The sequence below is a fragment of the Protomyctophum parallelum genome (assembly GCF_964188405.1).
Source record: "Protomyctophum parallelum genome assembly, chromosome: 17".
In the NCBI taxonomy this organism is placed as follows: Eukaryota; Metazoa; Chordata; class Actinopteri; order Myctophiformes; family Myctophidae; genus Protomyctophum; species Protomyctophum parallelum.
This window is the reverse complement of record NC_139719.1, coordinates 38,366,906-38,387,210: the sequence shown is the minus strand read 5'-3', so window position 1 is coordinate 38,387,210 and position 20,305 is coordinate 38,366,906. Positions and strand designations below refer to the sequence as shown.

The 20,305-nt window shown below is 44.4% G+C and overlaps 2 protein-coding genes across 2 annotated transcripts in view; both read left to right on the top strand.

The window, feature by feature from the left end:
- Positions 1 to 168, top strand: part of heatr1 (HEAT repeat containing 1) — a 65,011-nt gene extending 64,843 nt beyond the window's left edge. The window contains exon 45 of the mRNA XM_083787013.1: positions 62 to 168. Coding sequence (XP_083643139.1) covers positions 62 to 150 — 89 coding nt within the window. The 3' untranslated portion in view covers positions 151 to 168. The remainder of the gene's footprint in view (positions 1 to 61) is intronic.
- A 7,032-nt stretch (positions 169 to 7,200) lies between these two features.
- On the top strand, positions 7,201 to 19,302 carry arg1 (arginase 1). Its single transcript, XM_083786807.1, has 8 exons — positions 7,201 to 7,338; positions 7,813 to 7,885; positions 11,083 to 11,257; positions 11,825 to 11,987; positions 13,120 to 13,214; positions 13,635 to 13,739; positions 15,754 to 15,890; positions 18,636 to 19,302. The coding sequence occupies exons 1-8, from the start codon at positions 7,222 to 7,224 to the stop codon at positions 18,797 to 18,799; spliced, it is 1,029 nt and encodes a 342-aa protein (XP_083642933.1). The 5' UTR covers positions 7,201 to 7,221; the 3' UTR covers positions 18,800 to 19,302.
- Positions 19,303 to 20,305: the final 1,003 nt, after the last annotated feature.

The following is a 20,305-nucleotide window of genomic DNA, read 5'->3' as shown; positions in this document are numbered from 1 at the left end:
GTGTGTGTGTGTGTGTGTGTGTGTGTGCGTGCGTGTGTGTGTGTGTGTGTGTGTGTTTCAGATGAGTCCGAGGAGGTGGAGAAGCAGGTCCAGAAGGTTCTGCAGGAAATGGAGGCCATTCTGGGAGAACCGATGCAGCAGTACTTCTAAGCGCGCCGCGGCGCCGGACCAATCGTCACGGCGCGCGAGAACGAGAACGCCGCAATCGGGGCTGTCGCGGTTTACACATTTAATGGAAGGAGAGGGAGAGCAATGAGAAGCGGGGAGGAGGGAGTTAAGACAAGGGGAAGGGGGAGTAGAACTACATGAAGGTCATAGAGGTCTTATTATATCAATTTAACCCATTCTGACCTGAGATCAGATTAAAAAAGTGTCAGTCGTTCTTCGATTTTTTTTCAAAAATAGCAGACCTACAAGCTCGTATCACGCCACTCGGTGGCGCGCTATGAGCTTGTAGATCTGCTATTTTTAAATAGCTAAAGCATAACATGATGCTAACACCAAAATGGGTGCCCGGTCAGAATGGGTTAATTATCTCCACCGAGTGGCGCGCTACGAGCTTGTAGGTCTGCTATTTTTGAAAGATCGAAGAACGACTGACATTTTTAGAATCTGATCTCAGAATGGGTTAATCAGACCAGTGTGTGTCCAGTGGAAACCTCGTATGAATCTGATCTCAGGTCAGAATGGGTTAAGTAAATGTACTTTCCACCACTGCTTCCAGCAGACTGGATAGATCTAACTCCACCAGCCCTGGTTTACAGATTAACTGTATGTACGTCAGCGTGACACACACACATGGACATTTACCCTTTGGTTTGTATTGATTAGCACACTGTGCCTTTCTGTGTGTACTGTACAGTTACTGTACGGTTACAGAGTAACTTGTTTTGGGGAAAAGTGGTCCGGAGGTGCACCGTATACGCACATCCCGCCGGGTTCATTCAACGGGTGCTACGACAAAAAGAAAAGAAGAACAGACCGCATAAGAAAGGATAAGTCTGCGCGCCGTTTTGAAAGCTCCCCAAAAATGTATTATTTACCAAGGGGGGGGGGGGGGGGGGGGGCTCTATGGCCTTCGTCAGGTATATCTGATGAAGGCCACCGAGGCCGAGTGAAGGCCACCGAGTGTTAAACCCATTTTGACCTGAGATCAGATTCTAAAAATGTCTTCTACATCCTGACAGTTTTCTGAAAAAAAGCTATGTTTCTATGTCAGTCGTATGTCAGATCTACAAGCTCGTAGCGCGCCACTCGGTGGCGCGCTATGAGCTTGTAGATCTGCTATTTTTCAATAGCTAAAGCATAACATGATGCTAACACCAAAAGGGGTAGCCGCCCAAAATGGGTTAAACCCATTTAGACGTGAAGACAGTTTTCTGAAAACCCCATGTTTCTGCTCAAACCTTTTTATGTCGAGGACCCCCAAAAATATATGTATTTGGCCGCCGACCCCCATCTGAAAATATGTTGTCATTCCCCCCCCCCCCCCCCCCCCCCCAGAAGCAAAGATTTGAGTTCAAAACATTCGCTCTGAATATATATTCAAAAGGTTTGCGCCAAATCACGATTTTTCAAAAATAGCAAAGCTATGAGCTTGTAGATCTGCAATTTCTTCAATGGCTAAAGTATGACATAATACTTGAAACACCAAAAGAGGTTAGACCCGCCGTCTGAAGTGTACTGTACTGTACAAGCCCTCCTCCCTGGCCTGTGTGCGTGTCTGTGTGTTAGGCTGTGCAATGACACTGATGGTGGTGAACAAACGTTATGACGCTATTTCCGTGCACACACAGGGAGCACGGAAATGCTCCCTGTGTGTGTGTGGCTGCACCACTCAAAAAGGCAGATCTACAAGCTCACAATGTGTGTGAGTGGTGCGTGAGGCATGCGACTGAGTAATGTAAAAAACATACATTATTATTAATCAGTTAGTGTTTGTGACAGAGTATCATAACTGTCAATATGCGTTTAAAATGTATTTAACATAAGTTACTGTATGCAGTTCTTTACGTTATTAGTGTATGTATCAGTCAAAGATTGTTTCTTTATTTTTTGTGTTCAATATCTTTTGTGTTCGCATCTATTTGACACTTCCAGTCCATGGCTCACACTCGGTTGTGATACATTGTAAAGATGTATTTTAAATAAAATGATTTAACTTTCTTTGAGCTTAAATGCTTATGTTCTCATTTATTATGCTCTTAAGTGCAGGTTTTCATGTCAATACCAAATTGGTATTTAGCTAGAGAGTATGGACCCCGCATTTTGTTTATTTATTTTTTATAAATGTGTTGTACAACCAGCAATGTCTGTGTACCTGTGTGTTAATGTCTGTGTACCTGTGTGTTAATGTCTGTGTACCTGTGTGTTAATGTCTGTGTACCTGTGTGTTAATGTCTGTGTACCTGTGTGTTAATGTCTGTACCTGTGTGTTAATGTCTGTACCTGTGTGTTAATGTCTGTGTACCTGTGTGTTAATGTCTGTACCTGTGTTAATGTCTGTGTACCTGTGTGTTAATGTCTGTACCTGTGTGTTAATGTCTGTGTACCTGTGTGTTAATGTCTGTACCTGTGTGTTAATGTCTGTGCCTGTGTGTTAATGTCTGTACCTGTGTGTTAATGTCTGTGTACCTGTGTGTTAATGTCTGTACCTGTGTGTTAATGTCTGTACCTGTGTGTTAATGTCTGTACCTGTGTGTTAATGTCTGTACCTGTGTGTTAATGTCTGTGTACCTGTGTGTTCATGTCTCTGTACCTGTGTGTTAATGTCTGTGTACCTGTGTGTTAATGTCTGTGTACCTGTGTGTTAATGTCTGTGTACCTGTGTGTTAATGTCTGTACCTGTGTGTTAATGTCTGTGCCTGTGTGTTAATGTCTGTGTACCTGTGTGTTAATGTCTGTACCTGTGTGTTAATGTCTGTGTACCTGTGTGTTAATGTCTGTGTACCTGTGTGTAAATGTCTGTACCTGTGTGTTAATGTCTGTGTACCTGTGTGTTAATGTCTGTGTACCTGTGTGTTAATGTCTGTACCTGTGTGTTAATGTCTGTGTACCTGTGTGTTAATGTCTGTACCTGTGTGTTAATGTCTGTGTACCTGTGTGTTAATGTCTCTGTACCTGTGTGTTAATGTCTGTGTACCTGTGTGTTAATGTCTGTGTACCTGTGTGTTAATGTCTGTACCTGTGTGTAAATGTCTGTACCTGTGTGTTAATGTCTGTGTACCTGTGTGTTAATGTCTGTGTACCTGTGTGTTAATGTCTGTACCTGTGTGTTAATGTCTGTGTACCTGTGTGTTAATGTCTGTACCTGTGTGTTAATGTCTGTGTACCTGTGTGTTCATGTCTCTGTACCTGTGTGTTAATGTCTGTGTACCTGTGTGTTCATGTCTCTGTACCTGTGTGTTAATGTCTGTGTACCTGTGTGTTAATGTCTGTGTACCTGTGTGTTAATGTCTGTACCTGTGTGTTAATGTCTGTGTACCTGTGTGTTCATGTCTCTGTACCTGTGTGTTAATGTCTGTGTACCTGTGTGTTAATGTCTGTGTACCTGTGTGTTAATGTCTGTGTACCTGTGTGTTAATGTCTGTGTACCTGTGTGTTCATGTCCGTGTACCTGTGTGTAGTCATGAGCACGAGTGGTGTGCACATGCGTGAAATTGGAACGATACAGAGAAGAAATTGGACGATAGTGCTGTGCCTGCTAATGAGAGAGAGAGAGAGAGAGAGAGAGAGAGGAGTAAGGGGGGGGGGGGGGGGGGAGAGGGGAGTTGCACCTCTCGGTTCACACGGGTGTGATTTTGACTGAGTTTGAAATTTGGCTATTTTTTAAACGCCTACATAGAAAATAGGGTTAAAGCGGTTGAACGGATTTTGATGATAGAACCACTTCTCTAAATAATGCTATTTATTTGTGATTGTGATTTACTGTCTCTATAATTCACCCAATCCCTCTGGATACATGTTCCCATCTGACATCTAATCACCCAATCCCTCTGGATACATGTTCCCATCTGACATCTAATCACCCAATCCCTCTGGATACATGTTCCCATCTGACATCACCCAATCCCTCTGGATACAGGTTCCCATCTGACATCTAATCACCCAATCCCTCTGGATACATGTTCCCATCTGACATCTAATCACCCAATCCCTCTGGATACAGGTTCCCATCTGACATCTAATCACCCAATCCCTCTGGATACAGGTTCCCATCTGACATCTAAGTGCAGTTGATTTAAACGCAAGTTGGTAACCAGGTAATATCCAAGTGAGAGGTATGGGTATGTGTTTGTTGTCATGATTTGTCACGACAAGAATTGGCTTTGTCCGCGGCGTAAACGTCTTTAAATAAATACTTTCTGAAATGTCTATGAGGAAAATGAACGGAGAATCATTTCCTGGGCCCTGGTAGGGGGCGGGACTGCGACGCTCCTATAGTGTAAAGAAAAAGAAAGAAAGTTACCGTGATTACCCAGGGTACAATTTAGGCATTTAGCAGACGCTCTTAATCCAGAGCGACTTACATTTAAGCAAGAACAAAGCATGGGAATACATCACATAAAAAGCATTTATCATGAAACATGCGTAAGCTAAGAAAGTAACAGTGGAATATTTATATAGTGAAACTATACATACACTATACATATAAACTATACATCTTTACTACTATGCTATATATGTGTACTATGGCGTGCTATGACTACATACAATACAATTACAGTGCTGTCTACATAACATGCTATAAGTCTGTATCAAATGCTATATAATCCAACAGAAATGCTATCTAAGGGTTTAGGGTAAGTGCTAAGGGCCATGATGGAGTCTGAAAAGGTGGGTTTTCAGGCTACGGCGGAAGATTGGGAGTGATGCTGCAGTTCTGACTGCAATGGGAAGTGCATTCCACAGTTTTGGAGCCAGAAGGGAGAAGAGTTTGGGACGTGTGGAGCGTTGTCCCGGCGTTTTTAGTGAGGGTACTTCCAGCTTCCCTGCGTTGGCTGATCTGAGTGCGCGGGAGGGTTTGTAGGGTTCAATCATACTTGTAAGATATGGGGGAGCCAGGGTAACTGGACTAAGCTCAAGAACTTGTTTACAGCCTGCAGGCCCTGCTCATATAGAACATTTCATGGTCGGGTTTCAATGCCTTGTTCAAGGGCACTTCAGCGGTGGTAATTTTAACGTGCCGGTCCGGGGATACGAACTATAGCGACCTTCCAATAATCAAGACCACTCCGCAAACCGTTCGGCCACCGCTGCCCAACCTGGATGTGGCTGATATTACAAACAATACTTATTCTGTAGTCTACATATCTGCCTGGTTTAATCCACAGTATATGGGCCATTCACAATGACCACTAAAAGTATATATAAAAATCACACCTGTGTGAAGTGATGGGCGCTCTTATCATCGTACATTTCATTCTGGCCAAAGGCCGATTTGCTCGTCTACATATGACGTAAATTGTCCTTTCATTGTCAATGGAATTTATGTGTTTCCACAAAAAGCTGATTCATTCAGACACCTTTCATTGTCAATGGCAAAATGTGACAAGAGTTCAGGACAAAAAGGCTGTATGTATATAGGAGGGGCTAGCACCCCTCAAAAATATAAATCTGAATTCATCGGTGGAATCTCCATAATGGAGCTATGGCTACACATGTCCATGTGACATCACGTATTCTAGGTTCATCACCTGGATCTCCATATATGGAGCTGAACCCTAGTCTACTGACATCATCCCCTGGATCTCCATATATGGATCTGAACCCTCTACTGATGACATCACTCTGACATCAGCATAACCTGAACCTCCAACGATGTCATATATCCCCAGAATCTACCTCCAAACGCCTTCATAATCCTACAACGCTCACCAGGCTCTCCTCCATCCACACACTGAGGACAAGAAGAAGGGACCTATATAGACCTCTTGAGACTCTACCTTCAAGACCTTTGACCTTCAGCAGGGGATCACGATCAAGACCTTTGACCTTCAGCAGGGGATCACGATCAAGACCTTTGACCTTCAGCAGGGGATCACGATCAAGACCTTTGACCTTCAGCAGGGGATCACGATCAAGCGCCCCGGCCTCGACAAGGTATAGGCCTACACGCAGGCTGTGACTGTGGCCTTACAACCTTTAGCTCGCCTGGCCTGCAGAGATCAGATTAAAAAAAATGCCTTCTAAATCAGTTTTCTGAAAAAGCTATGTTTCTATGTCAGTCGTTCTTCGATTTTTCAAAAAATAGCAGACCTACAAGCTCATAGCGCGCCACTCGGTGGCGCGCTATGAGCTTGTAGATCTGCTATTTTTCAATAGCTAAAAGCATGACACAATGCTAACACCAAAAGGGGTTCCCGCCCAGAATGGGTTAAATTCTAATCGCACATCTGCACTGTGGTGTCCGATTACGTCCTAATTATCCTATAGCCTTTGAATAACAGTCCTGTCCTTTTAGTATATTTTTCATAGTTTTGCTGAGGTTGTAAGTTAGGGTTCTCTCTGGTCCATCCATTATGATATGGGACTTCTTCCCTATAAGGCTTATACAGTATGGCCCAGAGCTTGGTTTATAGCTGGGTCAGGCGGTCAACTGTTTAAAATGCTCATTTGTTAATTGTATGGTCTTCTTTCTCTCTCGACTTCAGTGTTCTATATGTTTCATATGGCTTAATTATTGTGCGTATAAAAATAATAATATATATATTTCATTGCTTGGCCCCTGTTATCGATTTATTTTTGCATTATAACTTTTTAAGCCTCTTACATTATTTGTAACGCACGTCGGGCTGAGAGAGGAGATGAATTGCAGCATGTGATGCACTGTACTGTACTGTACTGTATTGTACTGTAGGCTACTGTCTGACTGACTGGCTGCAGTGTGGGCGGGGCGGCGCCGAAGACGAGCCTCTCTCTCTCCACCTGTCCCGTTTGAACATGCATATGTATGAGCCATGCCTCTCTCTCTCTCTCTCTCTCTCTCTCTCTCTCTCTCTCTCTCTCTGTCGTGCTCGGTAAATAGAGGATCTACTTGTAGATCTGCTATTTACCGCGCAGGCAGCAAAGCCACAACACCCCGTGACATGTGCAACTCTCCCTCTGTCTCTCTCTAGCTCCTGTCTGTGGTTGGCAGAAAGCGTGCGCCGCCGCCTCCTCCTCCTCCTCCTCCTCCTCCTCCTCGCCCGGCTGCAGCCTCTCATTCTCCTCATCATCACCATGGTGCTCGCCAGGGGATTACAAGTCGCTTTTAGGACAATTTCCAAACGGAACAACCACCACCATCATCGGCCTTTCTCAGTGGGTGTCGTGGGAGCGCCTTTCTCCAAGGGACAAGTCAGTGATGCTCATTCATTCATTCATTAATTCATTCATTCATGCATGATTTATTTAATAATTCAACGTGGAAACTATTTATGTAACACATATCTCGCAAGGGGACACCAGATGATCACGGCTTGACCGGCATTCATTGGCAGCACTTTTCATGTGACTTTAATAACTATATAGGCTGTAATATAATATACAGTATGCAGTGCCTTAAATAGCCCACTGTTTATGTATCAGTCAGCCTATTTATCATATTATTAATAGCAATATTAACTAGATATATAGGTCTAGGATATAGGATACTGTTCCTGAAGAAACAGTGTGGGCTGTTTGACGTATTGACCCACATTAATGTCACTAATAATTAGTGAAAATAATATAGTATATGTAGCTCGCGTATACTCGAGCCCACGATAATAGTAATTCATTCTTATACTGTTATTATAATATTATGATGTCTTTGTTGTTCCCATCCCATAGCCCAGAGGAGGAGTGGAGAAAGGACCAGACCTGATCCGGGCAGCAGGCCTGGTGGACAGACTGCAGGCACTGGGTGAGTCTGCAACTCTCTCTGTCTGTGTCTGCCTTAAAAACGCCATTGACAATGAAGGGAAGATTTACGTCATCATGTGCCTCATTACGTCATATTGTCTCTTTATTGTTAACCCTCTAACACCCGCATTAATTTCTACTTGCAAAAAATAGATTTCAACCTTACTACTACTTTGTACTACTAGGACTAAGACTAAAAAATATGTTAAAAAAAATAAAGTTTGATGAAAAATTTATAATAATGATATAATAATGATATAATAATATAATAAATTAATAATTTACATTTTGGGGATATCTTTCACAATAATGAATAAAACATGTTCTAGACATTCTAATGATCACAAAAAAACATATATTACAATTATTTTACCTACTTTTATTAGGGTAAAGGTCAAAAGTCTTAGGTTAAAAAATGTTAAAAATTGCACAGAGTCCAGACATTTTTTATTTGTGTGAATTTCAGCCTCTGTGGGGGGTATTTATATGCAAATATCATGACCAATGGCATTGGAAAAAAAAAAATTAAAAGAAAATGTTGCTAAATGCGTTTAATGTTTGTGTTGGCACCGTTTGTTTTACGTCACCATTACATCACATCATCAACATGAGTTAGGGCCGATTCATACTCCTATTTTACCGCTGTTTCGGCGCTGTAGTGCCGAAATGATTTCGGCTCGTGAGAAATTTTCAGTAGCACCGAAGAGCCGACTTTAGGACGGTACCCGCCCCCCCAAACCTCAAATGACGTCAAATTGTAGGCTCTACAGAGCCCGACTTTTATTCGGCTCTAAAATAGGAGTATGAATCGGCCCTTAGACTTTGATATATTAGCGCCCCTCACTTCACACGGGGGTGATTCTTTTTTAAATTATTATTTAAAAACATTTAATCGGTGGTTCATTCAGCATCCAGTGTCGTTGCTCAGTGGTTCCCAAACTGGAACCCCCAGGTAGGCCCCCAGATTATTTCGGGGGTATTTGTCCCCGGTTCCCCAGATGATTAAGACTCCAGCGGTCCCCGTGGCTATAACTCGTTGATAGTTATAGGAACCAAATGGACCCTTTTAGATCTGTATAACTATAGTGTACAAATGGAACTAAATGGATCCAAATAGATCTATATAAATTTAGGCTGCATGCAGAGCAGACCCCCCAGGGAGTATAGGTCACTTTGTTGTACTTATTATATTATGTGCATATTGCGCCGTGTCTGACATCTCTATACCAGCTACTGTACATACATACATACATACATACATACATACATACATACATATTACCATGCTCAACCAATGGCTCTCTCCCACCCAATCACAATCGGCCAATCACAGTTTGCGAATAGAATAAAATCTTTACCGCCGGGCGGTATTCATGTCAATGTTGGGAGTCCTTGACACGAACATGTGTGAGGAGCAGTGATGTTATACTCTATTATATAACAGTGCAGCACACGTGCATAATTGGTGTTGACAAGGACATAAGTAGGATTAGATTTTGTGTAGTTTGTGTGTGCGCATGTGTGCACGCATGCTTGTGTGTGTGTGTGCGTCAGACGCGCGGTAAACAGTGGGTCGTGTGCGCATGTGTTTGGTCAGCCATGCTGTTGCATCACGGCACACATTGTGTTGTTATTAATGGAACACAAGGGGGGGCGATCTGATAGGTCCAACTCATCTGACCTTGGTACACACCCCCTTGGCTGTGTCACTGTGTGTGTGTGTGTGTGTGTGTGTGTGTGTGTGTGTGTGTGTGTGTGTGTGTGCCAGGATTAGGAAGGACCGCACGCAGGTTATCGTCTGCCTCATGCGTCATGCTCAAGTTCAAGTTCAACCGTTTCCACGCACACACACACACACACACACACACAGACCAGCGGAGGGGGGCAGGTGCTCAACCTTCACACCGGACAGTATTTTAAGACCTGAGATCCGTTCTACAAATGCCTCCTAGGAATCAGTTGTTCTCAAGCGTTTTCGGAATTCAAAATTATTCAACATTATTTTGTCGAGAAAAAATAAAAAAATAAAAAAAGATCAAATGATCAGCGGGACACAAAGTCACGGCGCAAACCCACATCTGAGAACATGTTGTGCCAGGGACCCCCCCCCCTCCATATACACAACCCCCCCCCCCATAATACACAACATTTGTGTGTATGTGTGCAAAAAATATTCTAAATTCCCTCACACTTTTTGAAGATGTAAGGCTATATATTAAAAGAATATATACAGATCTAGAACTGCTATTTTCAGATTTATTCATATGGTTAAAGTGGTTAATTAAACAGATTTTGATAATATAACAAATTGTGTTCGGTCTGGAGTCGGTACCCCCCCCCCCCCCCCCCCGGAACCCCCATAAATAAAGACCCTGTATGCATGCCTGCGTGCGTGCGTGCGTGCGTGTGCGCGCGCTTGTGTGCACGTGTAATGCAGCACACTGTAACATTAGACGCGAGTTCATAAGTCATTAATTTCTTCAGGCCATGCAGGGAAATGTTTTGCTTTTCCGTGTTTGGTGTTGCCGATGATACTATAATTAATTCCCAGGACCCCCCCCCCCCCCCCCATAACTCTGAGAGTGTACAAATGGAACCATTTGTACACTCTCAGAGTTACACAACCGTACAGGTCCATTTGGAACCCACTCAAGGCCACGTTGAGACCCACTGGGTGGAGCACAGAGCTACCAACCTGCACACATTTTGTGTACCAACCACGCAATTCTAGGCGTATAGACACCTAGAATTGTGTGGTTGGTACACAAAATGTGTGCAGGTTGGTAGCTCTGGTAGCAGAGTGTTTCCAGTGAGCCAAAAACCTGCACAACTGCAGCACCCTGACTCTGTCTGACCAGAATGGGAACAGAGCCTTCATTAACATCATGGGTAACACCTGTGAAGGAAGTAGAAGAGGAAAGGGGCAGAGTAATCTAGTAAGAGAGAGAGAGTGGCGACGACACGCTTTGATCTCGCCGCAAAGCGGGGCGCCAATTGGGCTATAGTTCCAAACATTGGAACTATCCCATTGAGACAGAATGAGCACTTCCCCATTCCATTGTTACACAATGGGAGTCAACGCTATAGTGTCTCCACTCTCTTACTATTCCACTCGGGGGGAAGCGGGCCCCAAAATGGCGTGTGTACATAGAGAGCCCATTGTTACGGTCATAATATATTAGTTTTTTTTACCCCCAGGCTGTGCGGTGAGAGACTATGGCAACGTGACGTTCGAGGAGCTGCCCAGCGACGAGCCCGTGGGCCGGGTGAAGAGGCCCAGGACGGTGGGCAGTGCCAACCAGAGACTGGCAGAGGCCGTCCACAATGTGAAGAGAGACGGGCACACTTCCGTCATGCTGGGCGGAGACCACAGGTGTGTGTGTAGTTGTGTGTGTGTGTGTGTGTGTGTGTGTGTGCGTGCATGTGCGTGCGTGCACATGTAGCGCAGCACACATTATACATTAGACACAGAAGTTCATAAGTCATTCATTTCTTCGGGCCAGGGAAATGTTTGCTTTTCGTGTTTGTTTAAAAGATGTCAAAGGGGAGAAGACTTTCCACATGGCACGTGTCACGTGTGCTGCTGTCTGACATGTATCTAGTAGTATACGTGTGAAGAGTCTGCCTGTGCTATTAACTCATTTTGAATTAACCCATTTTGGTGTTACATACATTATGTTATAATTTAGCTGCTAAAAATAGCAGATCTACAAGCTCATATCGCGCCACCGAGTGGTGCGCTACGAGCTTGTAGATCTGCTATTTTTCAATAGCTAAATAGCTAAATAGCTTGTAGGTCTGCTATTTTTTTTAAATCTCACTGTCTTGTCTTTGTCTTTGTCTTTGTCTTTGTCTTTATCTTGTCTTGTCTCTGTCTCGTCTTTGTCTTTGTCTGGTCTCCCTGCCTGGCCGTGTCGTCATGGCGTGCGTGTCTCTCCAGCCTGGCGATAGGCTCCATCCACGGTCACGCCACGGCCATCCAGAGGGAGCTGAGCGTGGTGTGGGTGGACGCGCACGCCGACATCAACACGCCACTGACCTCGCCCACGGGCAACGTCCACGGGCAGCCCATGTCCTACCTGGTCCACGAGCTGCGCTCAAAGGTAAACCGTAACCACCATAGAGTTATAATATAAACTAGAGGGCTTACAGCCCATGTCTTACCTCGTCCACGAGCTGCGCTCAAAGGTATACCTACCGTAACCGCCATAGAGTTATAATATAAACTAGAGGGCTTACAGCCCATGTCCTACCTCGTCCACGAGCTGCACTTAAAGGTAAACCGTAACCGCCATAGAGTTATAATATAAACTAGAGGGCTTACAGCCCATGTCTTACCTCGTCCACGAGCTGCACTTAAAGGTAAACCGTAACCGCCATAGAGTTATAATATAAACTAGAGGGCTTACAGCCCATGTCTTACCTCGTCCACGAGCTGCGCTCAAAGGTATGCCGTAACCGCCATAGAGTTATAATATAAACTAGAGGGCTTACAGCCCATGTCTTACCTCGTCCACGAGCTGCACTTAAAGGTACACCGTAACCGCCATAGAGTTATAATATAAACTAGAGGGCTTACAGCCCATGTCTTACCTCGTCCACGAGCTGCACTTAAAGGTATACCTACCGTAACCGCCATAGAGTTATAATATAAACTAGAGGGCTTACAGCCCATGTCCTACCTCGTCCACGAGCTGCGCTCAAAGGTATACCTACCGTAACCGCCATAGAGTTATAATATAAACTAGAGGGCTTACAGCCCATGTCTTACCTCGTCCACGAGCTGCACTTAAAGGTACACCGTAACCGCCATAGAGTTATAATATAAACTAGAGGGCTTACAGCCCATGTCCTACCTCGTCCACGAGCTGCGCTCAAAGGTATACCCTTAACCGCCATACACAAGTAAGACGCGCAGACACGGGAAGCGAACGCAGCTCGTAAATTGCAATAACAACAATTTGAATAAATTAGTTTTTTGAAGTGATATTATATACCTAAGGGATATTTACTCACGACCCATACAAATTGGTCCGCGACTAGAACATGGGTCCCGACCCACTGTTTGGGAAATTTGAAATGTGATTTGAATGTGATATCCTAAGGATGTATCTCAGTCTGGTATGATCACTTGCAGTGTTGACAGTTCAAAGATCATGTTTGATTAAACAAATGGGATTTGCCTGCGACTCTGAAGAAAGCCTGTGTTTCTCGTTCCCCCCTGTCACTACACAGATCCCTCCCTTGCCAAACTTCTCGTGGATCAAACCCTGTGTGTCTGCCAGAGACCTGGTGTACATCGGCCTGAGGGACGTGGACCCAGAGGAGCAGTGAGTGACATGTCTTTAACCCATTTAGTCCAAACTTCTAAAAATGTCTTCAAAATCCTGACAGTTTTCTGTCAGGATTTGCGCCACATTTTCACGATTTTTTTTTCTCCAAAAATAGCAGACCTACAAGCTCGTAGCGCGCCACTCGGTGGTGCGCTACGAGCTTGTAGATCTGCTATTTTTCAATAGCTAAACGATAACATAATGTTTAAAACACCAAAAGCTCAAGAAAATAGCACGCTTGTAGATCTGTTATTTTTCAATAGCTAAAGTATAACGTGATAATGCTTAAAACACCAAAGGGGGTTCCCGACTTCCCGTCCAGAATGGATTAAAAATAATGGCTTTTGATCTAAATACAGTATTTTCTCTCTCTCTCTCTCTCTCTCTCTCTCTCTCTCTCTCTCTCTCTCCGGTCAGTTACATCCTGAAGCTGCTGGACATCAAGGTGTTCTCCATGACCGATGTGGACAGACTGGGCATCCACAGGGTGATGGAGGAGACCTGCGACTACCTCTCCTCAACGTAAGACCATGACCACCATGATGTGAATCATGTGTTTTTCATCCACATGTACATGTTGTCTCTCCTCAGCGTAAGACCATGACCACGATGATGATGTGAATGATGTGTTTTTCATCCACATGTACATGTTGTCTCTCCTCAACGTAAGAACATGACCACGATGATGTGAATGATGTGTTTTTCATCCACATGTACATGTTGTCGAGGTCGGCTATGTGGCTCAGGAGGTAGAGCAGTTCGTCCGGTCGATCCGGGGGTCGGCGGTTCGAATCCCGGCTCCTCCTCCTCCTCCTGTCCACATATCGAAGTGTCCCTGGGCAAGACACTGAACCCCACACTGCCACCGTTGGTGTGGGAATGTGGCCATTTCTTTATTTACCCACTTGTTTTGTATTAAAAAACAAAATAGAGTTGTCATAGCGCTGTCATCCGGCGACAGTCTGTGCATGCTGACAACTATAATCTATACAGTATAAGAATAAAGAAACAGTTTGAAGTGAAAAAACGCTTCACCTCCCAATGCACGAGTGAATTGACCATCGTAAAGCGCTTTGAGTAAAGCACGTATAGTGCATAGACAAGAGCTATAAAAATGCAATCCACATCGTAAATGGCCCAATCCAATCCACGTTATTTATCAAGCACATTTTACACAACAGCGTTGAAACAAAGTGCTTATACACAAAGACATACTAAAATAACAAAGGCAAAAATAGGACATAATAACTTAAGGCAGTGGAAGCATGCAACTCTTTAATCAGTATGTTCAAATGCCAAGGAGTACAAGTGAGTTTTCAGACGTGATTTAAACACAGGCAAGGATTGAGAAGCTCTAACATGAGGTGGAAGTTCATTCCACAGTGTGTGGACGCTACAACGGAAAATGACCTACCCCTCGATTTTTCAAAAATAGCAGACCTACAAGCTCGTATCGCGCCACTCGGTGGCGCGATATGAGCTTGTAGATCTGATATTTTTCAATAGCTAAAGCATAACATGATGCTGACACCAAAATGGGTGCCCGGTCAGAATGGGTTAAAGTACCTATGCATAAATACAACAAGTCACCTGTCCTACTTTTTAGTAGCAGGGCAAAATACACCATATACACAATCTACACGATCTGAGCCGATATAATGAATATATAGGCATGAACATAGGCTATAGTACATATCCAAACAATGTGCAGGTGTTGGACTGTACACCAAAGATGATCCTTTTGAAACTTCTCAAGGGAACTTTCAAAGCCAGTTTTAGTCTGGACTGTAGATCGTTCCACGACCAAGGGCCAAAGAAGGCCAGACATTTTTTACCCCCCCTCGGATTTGAATGCTGGTAGGGCCTACTACACACCGCAGCTTCTCAAGGATCTTGAGGAGTGACTGCAGTGGCGTGCACAGATAGACACTACGGGGTGCTAGAGCACCCCCTGCCCTTTTGGCAATTTTTCTCTTAAAAAAAAAAAAAAAAAAGTTTTCTTTTTTTTTCTTAATTTGTAGTGTGTGGACCATGCGGTGACATTGATCAAATCTTGATAAAAAACGCTTCTACTATATTATTTAGGCCCCCCACAATGTAAAGCTATGTTTCTATGTCAGTGGTTCTTCGATTAAAGAAAAATAGCAGACCTACAAGCTTGTAGATCTGCTATTTTTCAATAGCTAAAGCACCAAAATGGGTTCCCGCCCCAAAATGCGCTGCACAAGGTGCCCTTTTTTTTCACTTCAGCACCTGCCCCTCTAAATGTCTGTGCACGCCACTAAGTGACTGGTCACCCCCGCATGGTTAGAAGAACCCGTGTGCTCGTGTACGTACAGTAACCTGACGGAAGACGGTTGCTTCACATTTTCTGTTTCACAACTTGTGAACTCAATAATACCAGGGAGTCAGTCAGTCACATCACAGCTTTACAGTCACACCCGTCTAAAGCCTTTCCAACACGTTGTTGTGTCCATTCTCACCCGTCTAAAGCCTTTCCAACACGTTGTTGTGTCCATTCTCCATGTGTCCGCAGAGTGAAGAAACCCATCCATCTGAGCTACGACATAGACGCCATTGACCCCGCGGTGACCCCGGCGACCGGCACCCCCGTGGTGGGGGGGCTGACCTACAGGGAGGGGCTGTATGTCACGGAGCACCTCTGTCAGACCGGTACGGGTCCTTCGCACGCACGCACGCACACACACACACACACGCACGCACGCACGCACGCACGCACGCACGCACGCACGCACGCACGCACGCACGCACGCACGCACGCACACACACACACACACACACACGCTAGGACCCAGTGGTGCAGTTGTGATTTCCTCGACTAATACTAGGACGGAAAATGCCCGTCAACTACCTTTTTTTCCCCTGACGAAAACTAAATGGATAAATGCAAAGTAAGCTATGATGAGTGACTAAAACTAGTGACTAAATATATTGACAATTCCGTCAACAAATAAAAACTAGGCTAAAATGTATATTTTATATATAGGAAGGGACTATAGTGGATAACAGATCCAGTATAAGTCATTTTACACTTGCTTTTGCGTGCTGAAAATAGCCGATGTGCATTAAGCTCACGACGCGTCGCAGGGCTGTGAGTTCCAGGTTTCCGTATTCTTTCTCATTTAGAATATGTATGAGACGTATTTACTGTGACACATCTGTGTGTCATAGTATGTGTGTCATTAGAATATGTATGAGACGTATTTACTATGACACATCTGTGTGTCATAGTATGTGTGTCATTAGAATATGTATGAGACGTATTTACTATGACACATCTGTGTGTCATAGTATGTGTGTCATTAGAATATGTATGAGACGTATTTACTATGACACATCTGTGTGTCATAGTATGTGTGTCATTAGAATATGTGTGAGACGTATTTACTGTGACACATCTGTGTGTCATAGTATGTGTGTCATTAGAATATGTATGAGACGTATTTACTGTGACACATCTGTGTGTCATAGTATGTGTGTCATTTAGAATATGTATGAGACGTATTTACTATGACACATCTGTGTGTCATGGTATGTGTGTCATTAGAATATGTATGAGACGTATTTACTATGACACATCTGTGTGTCATAGTATGTGTGTCATTTAGAATATGTATGAGACGTATTTACTATGACACATCTGTGTGTCATAGTATGTGTGTCATTTAGAATATGTATGAGACGTATTTACTATGACACATCTGTGTGTCATAGTATGTGTGTCATTAGAATATGTATGAGACGTATTTACTGTGACACATCTGTGTGTCATAGTATGTGTGTCATTTAGAATATGTATGAGACGTATTTACTGTGACACATCTGTGTGTCATAGTATGTGTGTCATTAGAATATGTATGAGACGTATTTACTATGACACATCTGTGTGTCATAGTATGTGTGTCATTAGAATATGTATGAGACGTATTTACTGTGACACATCTGTGTGTCATAGTATGTGTGTCATTAGAATATGTATGAGACGTATTTACTGACACATCTGTGTGTCATAGTATGTGTGTCATTTAGAATATGTATGAGACGTATTTACTATGACACATCTGTGTGTCATAGTATGTGTGTCATTTAGAATATGTATGAGACGTATTTACTGTGACACATCTGTGTGTCATAGTATGTGTGTCATTAGAATATGTATGAGACGTATTTACTGACACATCTGTGTGTCATAGTATGTGTGTCATTAGAATATGTATGAGACGTATTTACTATGCCACATCTGTGTGTCATGGTATGTGTGTCATTAGAATATGTATGAGACGTATTTACTATGCCACATCTGTGTGTCATGGTATGTGCCACATATGGCACATTGGGAGTCCACTGGTACTAGTGGTTCTCAAACGTTGTATTTGCAACGACCCCCCCTTAACTCTGAGAGTGTTCAAATGGAACCAAATGGACCCGCAAGGGTCCATTTGGTTCCATTTGAACCAAGTTTGGTTCCAAGAGTTTGGTTCCCTTTGAACCAAGAGTTACAGAGCCGTTATGGTCAAGACATTCAGGGCTATCTATTTGTGTTGCTGGTATTATTATTATTATTATTATTATTGTCCACTCATGTTGTAAAAATGGAATGTCCACCACAAAACACGGCGATGAGGCCTGTTTTCATTTTTTGTCAAATATGTTTTTATTGAACAGATTATAAATTGTTAAACATTATGATATGAAATACATTTATTTTATTTTTATGAAACAAAATGGAGAAAAAAAAAAAAACAAGACAAAAAAGAGAAATAAATCCCTTAACCCTCTCCCACCCATACTGCTCAGTGACACTGCATACTATAGAATAAGATGATAGAAAGCTCATGGAAAACATCTGAAAAGAAAATGGCGTACAGTCAACCATATCAATGGTATCCTGTCGATTAATTGTTTCTACTCGGGTAATGGACAAGGGGCAGCCAAACCTTATCAAACTGTCTCTCCCTGTTTCTCAGGAAATACCTTATTCTCTCAAGATGAAGTGTACTAGTCAATTAATTTAACCAGTGCTTAACCCATTCTGAACGGGCACCCATTTTGGTGTTGGCATCATGTTATGCTTTAGCTATTGAAAAATAGCAGATCTACAAGCTCATATCGCGCCACCGAGTGGCGCGATACGAGCTTGTAGGTCTGCTATTTTTGAAAGAAATCGAAGAACGACTGACATTTTTAGAATCTGATCTCGGGTCAGAATGGGTTCATCAGACCAGTGTGTGTCCAGTGGAAAACCTCGTATGAATCTGATCTCAGGTCAGAATGGGTTAAATGCAGGAGCCTCCTCCTCCTTCTTCCAGTGTGTCAGAATTCGTTTTTTCGCTGTAATGACGCCTGTTCTCTGACCGTACGTCTTCTCTCTCCTCTCCTCTCTGTCCGTCCGTCCAGGTCTCCTGTCGGCCGTGGACCTGGTGGAGGTGAACCCGGACCGAGGCAGGACAGAGGCGGAGGTCCGCTCCACCGTGAGCACCGCGCTGGACGTGGTGCTGGGCTGCTTCGGGCGCCTCCGCGAGGGGAACCACCCCGCCGACTACTGCATGCCCGAGCCTTAAGAATTGACGGCTCCTCCTCCGCGAGGGGGCACCCTCCCCCACACCCCGGCAGACCGCCTCCTCCGCGAGGGGGACACCCTCCCCCACACCCCGGCAGACCGCCTCCTCCGCGAGGGGGCACCCTCCCACACACCCCGGCAGACCGCCTCCTCCGCGAGGGGGCACCCTCCCGCGAGGGGGCACCCTCCCACACACCCCGGCAGACCGCCTCCTCCGCGAGGGGGCACCCTCCCACACACCCCGGCAGACCGCCTCCTCCGCGAGGGGGCACCCTCCCACACACCCCCTTTGCGTGGGGCAGAACCCTCATTTCCAAGACTTTTCAGGTGTCCCACAGATTGAGCCCCTGTCTGTCCCACATTGAGCCCCTGTCTGTCCCACATTGAGCCCCTGTCTGTCCCACATTGAGCCCCTGTCTGTCCCACATTGAGCCCCTGTCTGTCCCAAATTGAGCCCCTGTCTGTCCCACATTGAGCCCCTGTCTGTCCCACATTGAGCCCCTGTCTGTCCCACATTGAGCCCCTGTCTGTCCCACATTGAGCCCCTGTCTGTCCCACATTGAGCCCCTGTCTGTCCCACATTGAGCCCCTGTCTGTCCCACATTGAGCCCCTGTCTGTCCCACATTGAGCCCCTGTCTGTCCCACATTGAGCCCCTGTCTGTCCCAAATTGAGCCCCTGTCTGTCCCACATTGAGCCCCTGTCTGTCCCACATTGAGCCCCTGTCTGTCCCACATTGAGCCCCTGTCTGTCCCACATTGAGCCCCTGTCTGTCCCACATTGTGACTGCATGGCAAGCATCAGCGTGCAAATAGTTAGTCCCCTCTAACGGTTGGCTTTCTGTTGTAAAGCACTCTCGTTGACTCTTTTTCCTGCAAGATGTGTTTTTTTTTTAAGCCTGTTACAATAACATGAGAAATGTCCCCTCCTAGGATACAGTATACCAAGTTGGCCACACATACAGTACCACCCATGACCAAAATTAGCCTTTTTAAAACAAAATGTCCTGATTCTAAAACAAATATTGTGAGACGCCCAGAGGGGTTTAAATGTATAGGCACTATTAGGTCTATAATATGGTCGAATATGACAACTTAACCTATTTAGACCTGAGGACGATTCTACAAATACCTTCTAAATCCTGACAGTTTTCTGAAAAACCTCGTGTTTTTCTATGCCAGTGGTGCTCAACCTTTTTCACGCCAAGGACCCCCAGAATGATCTGTATTTGGCCGTGGACTCCCATCTGGAATGATGTAGTTCCAGGGGGACCCTCACAGAAGCAAAGATATGAGTTTAAAACGTTTGTTGTGAAAGAATATATATTCAAAGATTTGGCCACATTTTCACGATTTTTTTCCCCCCAGATCTACAAGCTCGTAGCGCGGCACTCAGTGTCGCCCTATGAGCTTGTAGATCTGCTATCTGCTGCTGTGCTAACCCCGTCCCGTCCCCCATCCCATTGTCCCACACAGGCGATACTCTCAAGCTTTTCTTCCTTTTTATTT